Source organism: Rhinatrema bivittatum, chromosome 8 (assembly GCF_901001135.1).
Source record: "Rhinatrema bivittatum chromosome 8, aRhiBiv1.1, whole genome shotgun sequence".
NCBI lineage: Eukaryota > Metazoa > Chordata > Amphibia > Gymnophiona > Rhinatrematidae > Rhinatrema > Rhinatrema bivittatum.
In genome coordinates, this window is record NC_042622.1 from 188828239 (window position 1) to 188843472 (window position 15234).

At 47.9% G+C, this 15234-nt stretch overlaps 1 protein-coding gene across 1 annotated transcript in view; it reads left to right on the forward strand.

Annotated features, from left to right (window-relative positions):
* Positions 1 to 15234, forward strand: part of LOC115096908 (dynein beta chain, flagellar outer arm-like) — a 630228-nt gene that overhangs the window by 410476 nt on the left and 204518 nt on the right. Inside the window, 3 exon segments of the mRNA XM_029612190.1 lie at positions 6273 to 6421; positions 12036 to 12253; positions 14554 to 14694. Of these exon segments, the coding sequence (XP_029468050.1) occupies positions 6273 to 6421; positions 12036 to 12253; positions 14554 to 14694 (508 nt within the window).

Genomic DNA, 15234 nt, shown 5'->3' on the forward strand with positions numbered 1-15234 from the left:
CTCTGCAAGTCCTCTTTGTCCTATTACAATGCTCATCTCAGCAGGGTCTGCACTACCACTGCTGCAGCTACATCTAACACTTTAAAAACCATGTGGAAAATACTACAGCCTGCTCAGTGCCGCAAGGACCAGTCCTTTTGAAGGGCATCCCATCGATTCAAGCACTGCAACCCCACTGAGCTGGATCCATGTGCATGTCCATATTTACCTGTGCTTGTGTCTATCCAAGAAATGCAAAAGGACGCAGTACCAGCAGTGGCCAGAAGGTGACAGTATCATCTATTATATTAGCATTTCACCACTATGTGGCCACTGCTGGATTGTACCTCCACAGACAGATGAATATCTTGAATCCATAATATGTTATTATGTATGATAATTTCTGTTTAGGCCACTTATTTTGTTTTTAAAGTGCTCCCTGCTGCTTTGCCCTAGCTTTCTCGACTGTTCAGGATTTCAAAGCTTTATTACCTTCCATGCAAAGGCAGAAAGTGGATGGCTCTTTTTCTTCACTTTAAGGGCTTGAATTTCCAAAGCCATTTTACACATATAATTCCTGGTTTTATGCACGTAAATGGCCTTTTAAAAATTAGCTGGCGGGGTGAAGTGGGGGGGAGGGTTTGTGCACATTAAAGTATGCGCAAAAGTGATTTCTTGCATGCTATGATGTGCAATACAAAGAGGCATTCTTGGGGGTTGTTTGTTGGGGGGAGAAGGGGTGGAGAGAGATGTGCATGCATATTTTATGTGCGTGCTTTCAAAGTTACACCTACTCCAAAGCAGGGTGTATTTTTGTGCCTGTGTATGTCGCACTTGTTCTGCGCACCCTCGTAAATTTTAAAAGCGGACTTAAGCACATAAATCCTCTTTGAAATCTTAGTCCAAAGCCTGAAGTCTTTAGACTACGTGAGCTGTATAGAGAGAGAACAGGGAAGAAAGGAGAGTGTCATGGTAGGTTAGAAAATGAAGACCTGGCTGCCAAGGATGTATAGTAATGGACGAATATGGACTTCACGGCAATGACTGATAAATAGTGGGAAACGAGAGAAGACGGGCCTGTATTCGTCCTCTGTAATTTACCTAAGGAAGCCTGTTATAAAACATTTCTTCTTTTACCTCAAAGTTCTGCTCCCCAGTCCTTGAATTCCCGGTGGTAAAACATGATTCCTCTCCTGCCTCTGAGTCAGCTCTGTATGCTGCAGAGTAAAAACATGTGCATTTAAAATAAATAAATAAAAGATATCTTAGTAGCTGTCTCTAGAGAGGGGCCAGTGGGCTGCTCTGGATCTTTCTAGTGTGTGAGACGTCAGGTACCTAAAGACTTGTATTTCAATTGCCGGGCGCTGAATACCACACCGGGGAGTTAACTGTATTTAAAAGCAAACAAAGGTCAGTTTTTATTCTGTTCCTCAGCCTTTTTCATCCTGAGGTGGTCTTTTGAATTGGATAGGTCAATAAGCTGTTTTGCTGTTTGACGTTCCTGGGGAGCACCAGCATCACGGCATGAGGCATCATTGAATTGTCTTCACTGTGCATATATGAAATGTATTAAAATTCATGTGTGGTTTTTTTAAGCAATTGTGTTTTAATGAATTCAAAGGAAATATTTATTACAATAATACTCTGTCTGGGAAACATGAGAGGCTGCAATACCAGCACAGTGGCCAGAAGGTGTCGGGGTCCTCTGTTATAATAATAGGCAGCTTTTATCGGTCTTGAAAATGCATGTGCCTGCTGAGGTGCAGCCACAGAGTCAGACTGCAGCTTTAGGCCAGCTCGGGCTATGGGATTGTGAGACCAGAGTGAGCTGCATCAGAGGCAGGATCACCAGTAATGAGCGATGGCAAGGTGGGCTACGTCACTGGGGGAACAGGCTGCACTGCTGTAGAGGCAGTCTACAATAGGTATGCTGGGGGATCTGGCGCTATCGTAGTTTCTGTGCAGGGTAATACCTCCAAATGTGTTAATTTTGCACATACCTCGTCAGGAATGAAGCTCATTTATAAGCCCAGGGTTTGCTGAATCTGATCTCAGTTTCTCAGATTTACTGTTCATGCCCTACTTGGTGCCATGGTGGCAGTGACGGTATTGTGACGGCAGCAGAAGTGAGGTCCACGACGTTGGCCACATTATGCATTTGGGGGCAGTGCAGGGCTGCGGCTGGTGTGCCACCAGGATAGTGACAGGTGTCTTGGGTGCTGCATAGGCCGTGGATGCCGGATGTATCAAGAGCGGATCGCTGGTGTAGGGGAAAGTGAGAGAGAGAGTATCAGTGGTGGGAGGAGTGGGAGGAGGAGGATGAGAACTGCTAAAGGGTTTGAAGGGAGATGAAGGGGGGAGGGAAGAGTCAGTAGGGATTGTCTTGGGGGTTGAGAGAAGGGATCAGCTGGAGGGAAGAGTGAGAGAGGACGGGCCCAGTATATCTGTGTGAGAAGAGGATAGGAGGGATCAGCACCAGGGGCACATGAGAGAAGGAGCTTGATGCCAGGGGGACGTGTGTATTTGAGAGGTTACCAGGGATGGGGGTTGAAATAGGGAGAAAGAGGACTGGAGCTGAGGGAGGGATCTCTTCTCCCCTGAAGTTTTGATTGTAATAAAGTCTTTGGTAAAAGAATAACTAGGAATCCTGTAGTTACAAAAGAATTATTATAATAAAGATGATATTTTTTTTACTCCAAATATTTTGTGGGTCCCTGCTAGTTAATTGCATATAAAATTCCTGGTATTGTATAATTATATACTTTGCATCATTTTTTGGCATTAGGCCATAAACCATTGCTCTTAATGTGCTAGTTTCGTATCTTTCACAAAATCTCCAAATCATCAGGGAGCAATTATTCAACTACATAATGCGGTTGTAGCAAAGGCACTTTTTTTACACTATTTTTAAATGGAGCCTTGAAACTACCAAGTTTCCCTTTAAATGCTAAAGTGCTTTTTTTTTTTTAAAACCCTAAGGGTAAATTTTTAAAGCCTGGCGCCACACAAATACCAGGTGATATGTGCGTGGCTGGGCCGTGCGTGGGCCGAGTGCAATTTTTGGAATAGCCTGACCACGTGCATATCTCCCGGTACGCGCGGAAGTGCCGGGGTCTGTGAAAGGGGGTGGGCAGCGGCAGTTAGGCCCTGTCCCGGGGAAGCACGTGCTGGCAGCTGGCTGGCGCATGGAACTTACTTGATCTCCAAAGAGGAAGTAAATACTAAAACAAAAAAATTGTGAATAGTTGGGGGGGGATTAGGGGTCGGGGAGGAGAGGAGAAAAGGGAGGAAGAGTAGGGGTTAGGGAAATTGCCTCCCAGTCCGCTCTTAATTGGAGTGGACTGGGAGAGAATTGGGAATGGCCCGATCATGTTGCCACGCGTTGTTTTAGAAAATCCCCCCTTGCGCGCGCAAGAGTCGCAACCCGCCTGCACATACATGCGCCAGAATAAAATTGGGCATGCATGTGCTCACGGGTATCGTATTTTATAACGTGCGCAGTGATGCGTGCATGGTATAAAATCGGCGTGTCCATGTGCGCGTGCCGGGAACCGCACACGCATGGACACGTGCGCGCATTTTTTAAAACCTACCTCTTAATGTATATTGAAACGGATGTAGGGAGTACTGAGTAATTGTCAGTTAGCAGGTAAAATATTGACAGCAATTTTTAGAGTCGCCTGTCTGAAAATTGCTTTTCAGATGAAAGTACATTCATGCTTCTGCGGTGCACATAGATTTAGCCCTGTTTAAAAAAAAAAAAGAAAAAAAAAAGAAAAAGGCTTTCCTGTGGGCATGTTTAGATTTGGAGAATGGAACAGTGCAGGTATATTTGTTATATAAATGTATGTGTGCTATTTTGCTCCCCTCCACATGCAGTCGCTTGTACAAATTGCAGTTGTGAGGTGCATTGACACTATATAAGCGCTTGCTAAGTTTTTTTTTTGTCCAATGGCAGACAATACAAGTGTTTTGTTGCGTTGGAGGTGGACCCTTGGGCCGAGGTGGGGTTGACGCAACCCGTAGGTAGGGACCTACAGGTCCCCACCGTCGGCAGGCGGAGTGGGCTATACCAGCCCTCGTTCCCCACAAGTTGAGCCTTTGGGTGCTGGAGCCAGCAGGACTTAGGTGGGCCTCGGGGTAAGTCAAGGGAAGTCTGGTTCAGCCCGAAGACAGCAGGTGGAAGATGGTTCCGTCTTACTCTGAACAGGGCGATGTCCTGGATACCCGAGCGCCTATGGAACGGAGGCAGACAGGGGCGCTTGAGCAAGGGCAGGCAGAAGCCTGAGTCAGCCGCGTCCAGGGAGTAAGCTGAAGAGGCGTCGAAGAACAGGCTAGAGTCAGGGCCGGCGGCTATCCAGGGGCTGAGACAAACGGTGCTGAGGTCAGATCACGGAGAAGTCAATCGTAGTCAATGGAGGTGATGGTCAGGGCACGGAGAAGGCAGGCGTAGTCAAACAAAGCAATGGTCGAGGTTCGGAAAGCAGTCCAAAGGTGAAGAACTCGGGAACTTGTAGAATAGCCTGGAGGCAATAGGAAGCGAGGGAACCTGTTGCAAAGGCAAGCTCTGACTGTCAGAGCTTTCCTTAAATAGGGCCAGGCGAGTGACATCATCTGTGGGGATCGGCAGCCCTAGCGCATCGCGGGCCCTTTAAATCAAGCGAAGGGGCGCGCGCCAGGGGTAACCCGGAAGAAGGAGGAATTCGGCGGTGGCGAATCGGCCGCGATGCAGGCCCAGAAGGGGAACGGCGGCGGCATCTCCACCGTGCTGCGGAGAGGAGGGCAGCGCCGAGGGTGCTCCCTCCGCATTGTGGGGGCCGCCCTAGGAGGTGAGAGAGGCTGGCCACGGAGCCTGTGGCCGGCCGACGTAGCATGGTTTTCCTTTTGAAAACTGACTGCAATATATAGGGACTAAAAGTGCCTGTGTACATTGTAAAACAAGGTGGGATATTAAAAATTGACCCTGGTCCCCGCCTCCCATCACCCATTTCCCTTTAAACACTTCCCCCGTTATCTTACTAAGAGGTTGTTTCAAGGTGACCCTCCTCCTCCTTCCTCTTATTTAGGCTGATTTCTGCACTGTTATACAAACCTTGAATCTGTCTATTCTCAATTACTGTCATGTTCGTTTTCTTGGGGGGCTTCCTTCTTCATATTTGAAATCTCTTTCACCGATACAAAATTCTGATGCTAGTTTGATCAGTGGGGTAGCCCCTCGGGAATATTTTTCTCCTGCTTTAGGCACCCTGGATTGGCTACCTGTCCAATTGTGGATTATATTGAAAGCACTCGCCCTGGTTTTTAAATCCCAGCACAATCAGGCCCTGCCTTGTACTGCATCCACAATACACAATTACTAACCAGGCCGGACACTCCGGGCATCTTCTCAATATCTCTTAGAAATCCCCTCTTTAAGGGTTACGTCTCTCTCTGAATCTAGAAATAGGATGTTTAGAATTGCAGGCCTTTCTCTGTGGAATAGCTTACCGGAAGAGTTAAGGGAAGAAACAGACCTGATGTGCTTTAGGAAAAGGCTCAAAGCCTGTTTCTTTTCCCTGGCTTTTCCCTCTTAAATTCCCTCAGTGACTTGCAGGGAGGCTTATTTATGCTGTGTATGTATTGTTATCCACCAAGATTTGCAGATTGGTGGAATTCAAGTCATTTAAATAAATAAATACTTGGCATTCAAGAGTAAGCTTCATGAACTTTCAACAATGACCAATTTTGAAAGGGTTTCCTCCATTTTTGCCTGTGGCAAGTCTTCTGAAAATATAGTTGATTCAATGGGTCTTCATCTTTTTGTTTCTTTATTTTATTTCTTTATTTTTTTTTAATATTTACTGTAGCTCCTTAACTAATCTGCCTTAAGAAAGGTGAGGACAGTTGCTGAGACCGTATCCTGGGGTGTCTCGAATTTTTCAAAAATAAGGCTGTCTGAATTAATTGTCTTGCAGTAAGGGAGAAAAAAAAATCTCATCTGTAAAGATGAACCAATTAAACTGAAATCTGACCATGCCCCCCCTCCCCCTCGACTTCCACCTGCTTCAAGTCTCTACCAGGATCCAAGGTTTTGACCTTTTTTATCTCCTTTTCCTCACCCTTCAAGGAAGGGAGTGTGATACAGGGAAAGCGGAGGGCTGAGCTTCAAGAAATTCACCAATGCCTAATATGTTAAGGAAATCTCACTTTTCATTACTTGGCTAGAATATAGCCTTTAACTGCTTGGATCGCTGGCAAAGTCTTCCGAGCCCTTGGTCTAAACTGCTTTTTTTTTTTTTTGTCTTTTCTCTTAGGCAGGACAAAAGTGTTTTGGCGCCGATTGAGAAGGCCATTACGACTGGCCACAACCTTCTCCTTTACAACTACAGCAAAGCATGGGACGGTTTGCTGCTGCCTCTCATTCATCACTTCGGCGCGTTGACCGAGCAGAAAATTCAGCAAGGTCAGTTGGCAGTAGGTAGGACCCTGCTTGCTCGTTAATTGCAATTTTCTGCTAAGGTTCCATTTTATTTGAAGGAAAAGCCTGGAATGACAAAAACCGCCGTGTGCTATTTTCTTTCTTTTTGTCATGCCGCTTACCTAAATGTAGTTCCAGCAAGAGCAGCACTGCATAATTAGGCAATAATATAAAAGAAATTGGGCCATTACTGATTTGTTGCCGACCTTTGGTCATATACTTTCTTCCAAGTCTCATTATAAAGGTGACAGTATTGTATATAGAAGTTGTTCATTTGAAAGGGCTTTTTTTTTCCAATAGATTGCTGCTTTACATTTTGAATCTTATTTATGTATCAGAGTACAAAGGAGTCAGATTGACTTGAATAGCGCAGATTTGTTCCTTCTGGTTTAATGACTGTGCTCTATCCTACTGATGAACAATTTAAAATCTCCATGGGGCCATTCTTTTTGTGCTGCATATATCAAAAGCGGTAATCACTACAGTGAAGAAACATGTAAAGTTTAACTTTCTGAGGCTTTGGTGGAGGAGGCAGAGGAGGGCGGTGGAGAAAGATGACTGTTGTTCGTGTGATGGCATGGCTGCCAGCGTTTCATAACCCCCAGAGCTGGATCCAGAAAGACCAGGCTTGTGCAGGACAGGGCTGGCCTGGCACCAGGATCTTCTGCCTATACCGGCGATCTCCCCCCCTCGGGTTGAGCCTTCAGGTTTTGATGGCCAGCAGGACTTAGCAGGAGGTGGCTCACACAAGGACTAAAAGGCACACACTAGGACAGGGCTAGGCTGGTTCTGAGGCAGGAAACCAAAGGGAGCCCACGAAACAAGACAGAACAAAACCAGGACTAGACAGACACAGGACGAACAAAACGCCAGAAGGCCACAAACTGGGGCCAGTACAAACAAGAACCAAAACCAGGACAGATCCAGAAGGCCACACACACTGTGGCCAGACAGACAAAGTCAATCAAATAGGACAGAACAAGAAGGCCTCAAAGCTAGGGCTAAAAGAAAAACAAAAAAACAAAAAGAGGGCTAGATACAGGACCAGAGCTATAAGGCCATATACAAGGGCTAGAGGAACAGAGAACCACAACAGGACCAGATATGGACACACACAGAGGCAGACTTTTAAGATGTGGCAGTGCAAGGAACATGGCTGCCAACAGGAATTCTAAGCCATAGGGCTTGGAGGGAACATGGCCCACTGAGGGCTCCTGCTGGTGGGAGGGGAGCACTGCTCACAGATCCTCTGAGTTCGGACATTAGGGTTATGCCGCTTTGTAATCGTTAATGGTCATCCAACTTCATCATATGAGGAATGTGCAGCTTTTCTTTTCTAATTTGCTCTTGGTGTAGTGCAGTCATTATAGTATCCAAGGGGCAAATCTAATCAGCAGCGTTCTGCAGAGCACACGGTTTAACCCACACTTGTGCATACATTTTTGTGCACAAAATACTGCCTGTGCAGCAAGAAGTTTTGTGCACAACAATGTGGGGTAGATTTTAAAAGAAGCGCGATCAGCCTACTTTTGCTTGCGCATCAGACTCAAGCAAAAGTACGCTGGATTTTAGTAGATACGCGCGGAGCCGCGCGTATCCACTAAAATCCTGGATCGGCGCGCGCAAGGCTATCGATTTTGTATAGCCTGCGCGCGCCGAGCCGCGCTGCCTCCCCCCGTTCCCTCCGAGGCCGATTTCGGAGCGGCCTCGGAGGGAACTTTCCTTTGCCCTCCCCTCACCTTCCCCTCCCTTCCCCTACCTAACCCACCCACCCGGCCCTGTCTACACCCCCCCCTTACCTTTGTCGGGGGATTTACGCCTCCCGGAGGGAGACGTAAATCCCCGCGCGCCAGCGGGCCTGCTGCGCGCCGGGCCGCGACCTGGGGGCGGGTACGGAGGGCGCGGCCACGCCCCCCCCCCGGGCCGTAGCCACGCCCCCGTACCCGCCCCCAAAACGCTGCCGACACGCCCCCGGAACGCCGCGACGATCGGGCCCGCCCCCCGACACGCCCCCCTCCGAGAACCCCGGGACTTACGCGAGTCCCGGGGCTCTGCGCGCGCCGGGAGGCCTATGTAAAATAGGCTTCCCGGCGCGCAGGGCCCTGCTCGCGTAAATCCGCCCGGTTTTGGGCGGATTTACGCGAGCAGGGCTCTGAAAATCCGCCCCTGTGCGTACAAGTTAGAGGCCTGGCATGGAAATCCCACGCTAATGATGGCGTTTGCCTCTACTCCACAATGTGCAGAGGTGCACCGCATACCTCATGTTTTGTTAGCCCTGGAAACTTAACTCCTAATCAGAGGTGGAATAAAGTTTCCAGGACCAATGTTAGTCTATGGTCAGAAGCTGGAGTTCCGGTGCTGGGACCTGTAGCTGGGATTTTCTGCCACGGAAAAGCTCCTATTTGTGTGCACATAAATCATGAAATTTTTTTTTTTTTTTTTTTTTTATATACCGACATTCAATCTCAATTGAGATATCACACCGGTTTACATTCAGGTACTGTAGGTATTTCTCTATCCCCAGAGACTCCTTTTTTTTTTTTCTGCTGGAGTGAAAATGTGTGCTCAACCCGTGCAAAAAAGGCTGAGCACACATTCACTCCTGACACATTAGCATACTATTTACCTATTGCATCGGGAGTTAATTTTTTTAGGTTAAAAAAAAACTGTACTCTGAATTTCAGCGCAGAGTTTCACCCATGCTGCTTCTTACATTGGGCCCCAAGTGTCTGAATGCTCCGAGGTGTATTTTCAATGAACTGGGGGGGGGCCTTATCTTTGAAAGCGCACGTGTGCTTTTCAGCCTGCGCAGAACCAAAGAGGAGGAGGAGAACCTGCGTGTGCCACGTTTGAATACCGGCTTGTTATGGAGGAAAGAGTAAGCGCAGATACTTAACGCACTGTTGAACCGTGTCGTTAATAGCGCATGTGTATTTTTGAGACTTAAATGCACGAAGATAATTTTCCAGCCGTATCCTCCGATCGCCTACTCCCCCTGGAGTGACTTTTCACTTATGTGGGGTAAAAGGAGGCATAAACGTTAGGGAACTGAAAATCTCCTTATCGTGATTCAGCCGGTCCTACCCGAGTAAGACCTCATATTAAGGGATGAATACGCGTGCAGTGTGCATTCAGCGTCTCTGGCCCGCGTGGTAACTTTTACCCGGGGGAAAAGAGTGGGCAATTCTTGGTCCCCTTTACCCGGGTAAGCATATTTTGGAAATGTCCGTCCATCAGTGTCTATCTTTGACATGCTAGCGGTGATGTAGAGATAGAACAGGGAGGAGGTGGTGTGTAGCCTTTTCAGCAGTTAATAAAAAAAAAACAAAACAAACAAACAAAAAAAAAAGCCGCAAGAGCGCACGCAGCTGGTCTAGGAAAAACATTCTTGTGTTGAGTTAGCTATTAAAGAGGCATTGTATTGCCAGCTGGAGGTCATGGCACGGCTAGTCAGACTCTTATTACACTTTCAGCCATCGACTGTGAAATGATGCACTCATAATAATGCTTGTGGATATAAACTCTATAGCACTGTAGGACTTTCTTCACCAAGCTCCTCAGCCACACATGTTTTGGGGGGGGGGGGGCGGGGAGAAGAGAGTATCGGGGGTGACGGCTTCAGGATGTTTTTATTGTCCTCCAACCCCAGTGCAATAGGAATGGTACTGAATATCTCCAGTGCTTTTGGTCTCCATATCATTTTTCTTTGGTCACATCTAATAAACTAAAAAGATACAATAATGCTAGTGTGGTGTTAGTTTGCATGCTGCAGTACAGTATTGCCATTCATTTGTTCTAGGTATTTTTGTTTTAGAGAGAGAGCGTGGAGCTATTATAGTGAGGACGGTAAAGGAACTAAGCTTGTCATTAATCTAAAGAGTATTGAGAGATTTAGAAGAATATGTAAAAAACCAAAACAAAACTGACCATTTTGTTCGCAAATAAAAAAAAACAAAACCCAAAACCTTGGTGCAGCAGCAAAGGGCAGAGGCACTAGTGCAGCTCAGGGCCTGGTGCAGCAGGGTGGATAACACTCATCGCTTCATTTTGCATCTCCGGCCTGTTGCGGCACAAAAAAACAAATTAAAGTAAAATGAACTTGGGAAGTTTCAACAGAGGTGTGAAATGGTCCCCTCCCTTCTCTCCCCCACCCTCACCCCCAGAACATGCCCATTCATTTGCACAAATTATAGATTTTTACTGGATCGTACGGCATAAGGGTTGTTGTTTTTTGTTTTTTTTTTTAATTTTCCTCTCAATAAAGAAACATAACAGGGAGGACCTGGGTTTGGTTCTTGGCCAGGGCTGAGGATGCGGTGGAGGCAGAGTTCACAGGTCCTAGGGGGAAGGGGGAGGGAGTGCCACTTATTGTTCAAAGACAGCACTTTAATGTCTGGATTTAGGACCCTCAATTGGAGGCTTCTGGAATGAGCTCTAGTGCATGGCCTGAGTGAGGGCTGTGGCTGTGATGACCGGGCTAACGGGCTGATACAGTAAAATTGCAGGAGAGCGCACGATTCACTAAATTAATTTATTTAAATTAGGGCCCGTGGCAAAAAGAGGCGCTAGGGACACTAGCACGTCCCTAGTGCCTCTTTTTAGACAGGAGCGGTGGCTGTCAGCGGGTTTGGCAGCCGACGCTCAATTTTGCCGGCATCGGTTCTCGAGCCCGCTGACAGCCACGGGGTCTGGAAACCGGACGCCAGGCTGATTTTACATTTTTTTTTATTTTTATTTTTAACTTTTTGTAACTTTCGGGACTTCCGACTTAATATCGCCATGATATTAAGTCGGAGGGTGCACAGAAAAGCAGTTTTTACTGCTTTTCTGTGCACTTTCCCGGTGCCTGGAGAAATTAACGCCTACCTTTGGGTAGGCGCTAATTTCTGAAAGTAAAATGTGCGGCTTGGCTGCACATTTTACTTACTGAATCGCGCGGGAATAACTAATAGGGCCATCAACATGCATTTGCATGTTGCGGGCGCTATTAGGTTTGGGGGGGTTGGACGCACGTTTTGGACACGCTATTACCTTACTGAATAAGGGGTAAAGCTAGCGCATCGAAAACGCGCGTCCAAATGCCGGCTAACGGTGCGCTCCGTCGGATCCTCCACCGCATCCTCAGCCCTGGCCAACACAAAAGAATGGAAGACCTGATCCAAGAACCAAACCCAGGTCCTCCCAGTTATGTTTCTTTATTGAGAGGAAAATTAAAAAAAAAAAAAAAAACAACCCTTACGCCGTACGATCCAGTAAAAATCTATAATTTGTGCAAATGAATGGGCATGTTCTGGGGGTGAGGGTGGGGGAGAGAAGGGAGGGGACCATTTCACACCTCTGTTGAAACTTCCCATGCTCATTTTACTTTAATTTGTTTTTTGTGCCGCAACAGGACGGAGATGCAAAATGAAGCAATGAGTGAGACAGAATCCATCCTTTTGTCACTCCACTGTCTTTAAAAGGTGCGTTTTGGAGCCTAGCGTTGGCTTGATCTCGCCGATCAGGCCCTAAAGCAGGTTCCGTTTTAATCTAGTTCCACCGTAGCCGAAGTCATTTTGGGGCATGCATGAAATAACCATCCTCCTGCCTCCGTTAACAGGTCTGTCGGATGTTATTTCCTTCAACGGCCACAGGCTGCTTTGCTCGGACCAGTTTAGACTTTACCTGGCAGCCTCTGAGACAGTGCCTTGGTTGAGTGCCGAAGTGAGATCTGGAACAACCCTCGTAAATTACAGCCCCGGTAAAGAGAGCCTTACAGAGTGCTTGCTGCACCGAGCTTTTGCCAGCAGGCAACCTGAGCTCCATGGTGAACTGAAGGTTGGTGTTAAGCTCCTCTGCATTTTCAATTGTTGCACAGTGTCAGAGTTACGATTTCTTTTGTTGAGATAGACTTATCTGAGATAGACTTTTCTGAGATAGACTTAGTAGGATATTCTGAAAGGCAATTCACATAAGGTCGCAGAGTTCACTGGATTGAAGACCATTAAGGTGGCAGCAGGAATGCACGGGCCGTGCTGTGTATTAAGAACATATAATCAGTTATTTCACAGCAGCGTCAAATTCCTGCTATTTGGTGATCAGGTTTCACAACAGCGTAGACAGCAAAAAAACCCCCCCCCAAAACTCTGATTTATGAAACAAATATAAAGAGAATCTTTAGAATACAAGAAGAGATGGATTTCTGGCTTAAAACACAGGATAGATAGAGTAGCAGAAAAAGATGCACATTGAACCAGAACTGAGTAATTGATCTATTTCAGTGGCATCTCCTAAGCCTTACTTCCTTCGTTTAAATAATTATTACTGAGTAATGTGTACCGAGCACCACAGATCTGCTCTGAAATTAATGGATAGCCCTAGGAAGCGGTACTGATTTATAATGAAGCTGCCAGTGACTGCTTGCCAATAAGCTCTCGCCATTTTGATCCGGGGTGGCACTTTGATAAGAGAACAAATTGTTTTTTGAGATTGCAAACAGAGGGAACAGGGAGAAGCTTCAGAATGGGTTCAAAAATTATAGAAATGGGGATGGGCCTGGGTTTTGATGTAGATATGGAAAGGCACGTGGCAGGTTACCTGTAAGAACATCAAAAGAGGGAGCTGACGACAAAGCCGACTTACGGGGGACGGTCTGTACAGCCGTGGCCAGCTTCCATGTTGGAGCGGCAAGGTTGCCTAGCTTGGAGCAGCAGACGGGCATTCATGACCTCCCAGATATAAGCAGAAGGGTGGGTGTTGCCTGGCCAGGGGGTGGGGGCAGTGTCTAGGCCAGTGGTTCCCAACCCTGTCCTGGGGACTTCTCAGCCAGTCAGGTTTACAGGATATCCACACTGAATATGTGCTCTATACTACTGAAAACCTGACTGGCCGGGGGGGGGGGGTCCCCAGGACAGGGTTGGGAACCACTGGTCTAGGCAATAGGTGCGGGTGCAGGTGCAGGACGGTTTAGCTTCTCGTACCACAGGTGTGTGTGTAGGAGAATGTGCGAGGGGAAATTTTCAAAAGGCGTTTTTCCGTGGGTAAGCGTGCTTTTTATCTAGGTTTGAAAATTATCCTTCTCATCTATATATTTATCCCTCTTCCTGTAGAGAGAGAGAGAGAGAGAGAGAAATTACTTATGTTTTGAAAAATATGTGCCTAAATTCTTTAAGGAAAACTACGCTTGCTGTATAGGTGTCATCGTGTACACATAGGGGTAGATTTTCAAACTATGCGAATAGGCCTACTTTTGCTGGCGCATCAGGCGCAAGCAAAAGTACGCTGGATTTTAGTAGATACGCGCGGAGCCGCGCGTATCCACTAAAATCCTGGATCGGCGCGCGCAAGGCTATCAATTCTGTACAGCCGGCGCGCGCCGATCCGCGCAGCCTACCCCCGTTCCCTCCAAGGCCGCTCTGAAATCGGAGCGGCCTCGGAGGGAACTTCCTTTTGCCCTCCCCTCACCTTCCCCTACCTAACCCACCCGGCCCTGTCTAAGCCCCCACCTTACCTTTGTCGGGGGATTTACGCCTCCCACTGGGAGGCGTAAATCCCCGCGCGTCAGCGGGCCTCCTGTGCGCCGGGACGCGACCTGGGGGCGGGTCCAGAGAGCGCGGCCACGCCCCCCGGGCCGTAACCACGCCTCCGGGTCCGCCCCCGAAACGCTCCCGGCATGCCCCCTAAACGCAGCGCGGTTCGGGCCCGCCCCCGACACGCCCCCCTCGGAGAACCCCAGGACTTACGCGAGTCCCGGGGTCTGCACGCGCCGGTGAGCCTATGTAAAATAGGCTCACCGGCGCGCAGGGCCCTGCTCGCCTAAATCCGCCCGGATTTGGGCGGATTTAGGCGAGCAGGGCTCTTAAAATCCGCCCCATAGTTTTTTGCTGGAATAATTTTCAAACTTAGGTGTGCAATTTCACTTTGAAAATTGCTATAACTTAGGCGCGTGACGACCGCAGATTTATGCGGCCTGTTATAAAATGGAACCCCATTGGATGATTCTTACTTATGTGTGTTACTTTGCGCCTGTCCATATCGCTTTTCATCTGCAAGCCTCGCTCCGTCTCTCTCTCTCCCTCTCTCTCTTTCTAGACCAGATAAATGTAAGGATATATTATTTTATTATGTCCTCTCTTCAGAAAGCGGCCACAGCTATTTTGCAGCACCAGCATTCACTTAGGCAGCTGGAAGAGATGAGCAGAGATTGCTTAATTTCCTGTGCTTCAAGTAATGTCGATCACACGGATGAGATGGCTGCTGTCTTCCATCACAAGAAGGAAGTGAGTTATAAAAAAAACAAAAACAGAATCTATAATAGAATTGATGATAAAGCGAGTTGATGTTTTACAAGTCAGTTCTGGGTGGGGGAGACCCGGCACCCTGCTGATAACGCTTTGTGCAGTATGGGGCGGATTTTCATACTCCGCGAATAGGCCTACTTTTGTTTGCGCTCCAGGCGCTCCAGGCGCTCCAGGCGCAAACAAAAGTACGCTGGATTTTAGTAGATACGCACGGAGCCGCGCGTATCTGCTAAAAACCTGGATCGGCGTGCGCAAGGCTATCGATTTTGTATAGCCGGCGCGCGCCGAGCCGCGCAGCCTACCCCCATTCCCTCCGAGGCCACTCCGAAATCGGAGCGGCCTCGGAGGGAACTTCCTTTTGCCCTCCCCTCACCTTCCCCTCCCTTCCCCTACCTAACCCACCCGGCCCTGTCTAAGCCCCCACCTTACCTTTGTCGGGGGATTTACGCCTCCCAGAGGGAGGCGTAAATCCCCGCGCCCAGCGGGCCTCTTGCGCGCCGGACCGCGACCTGGGGGCGG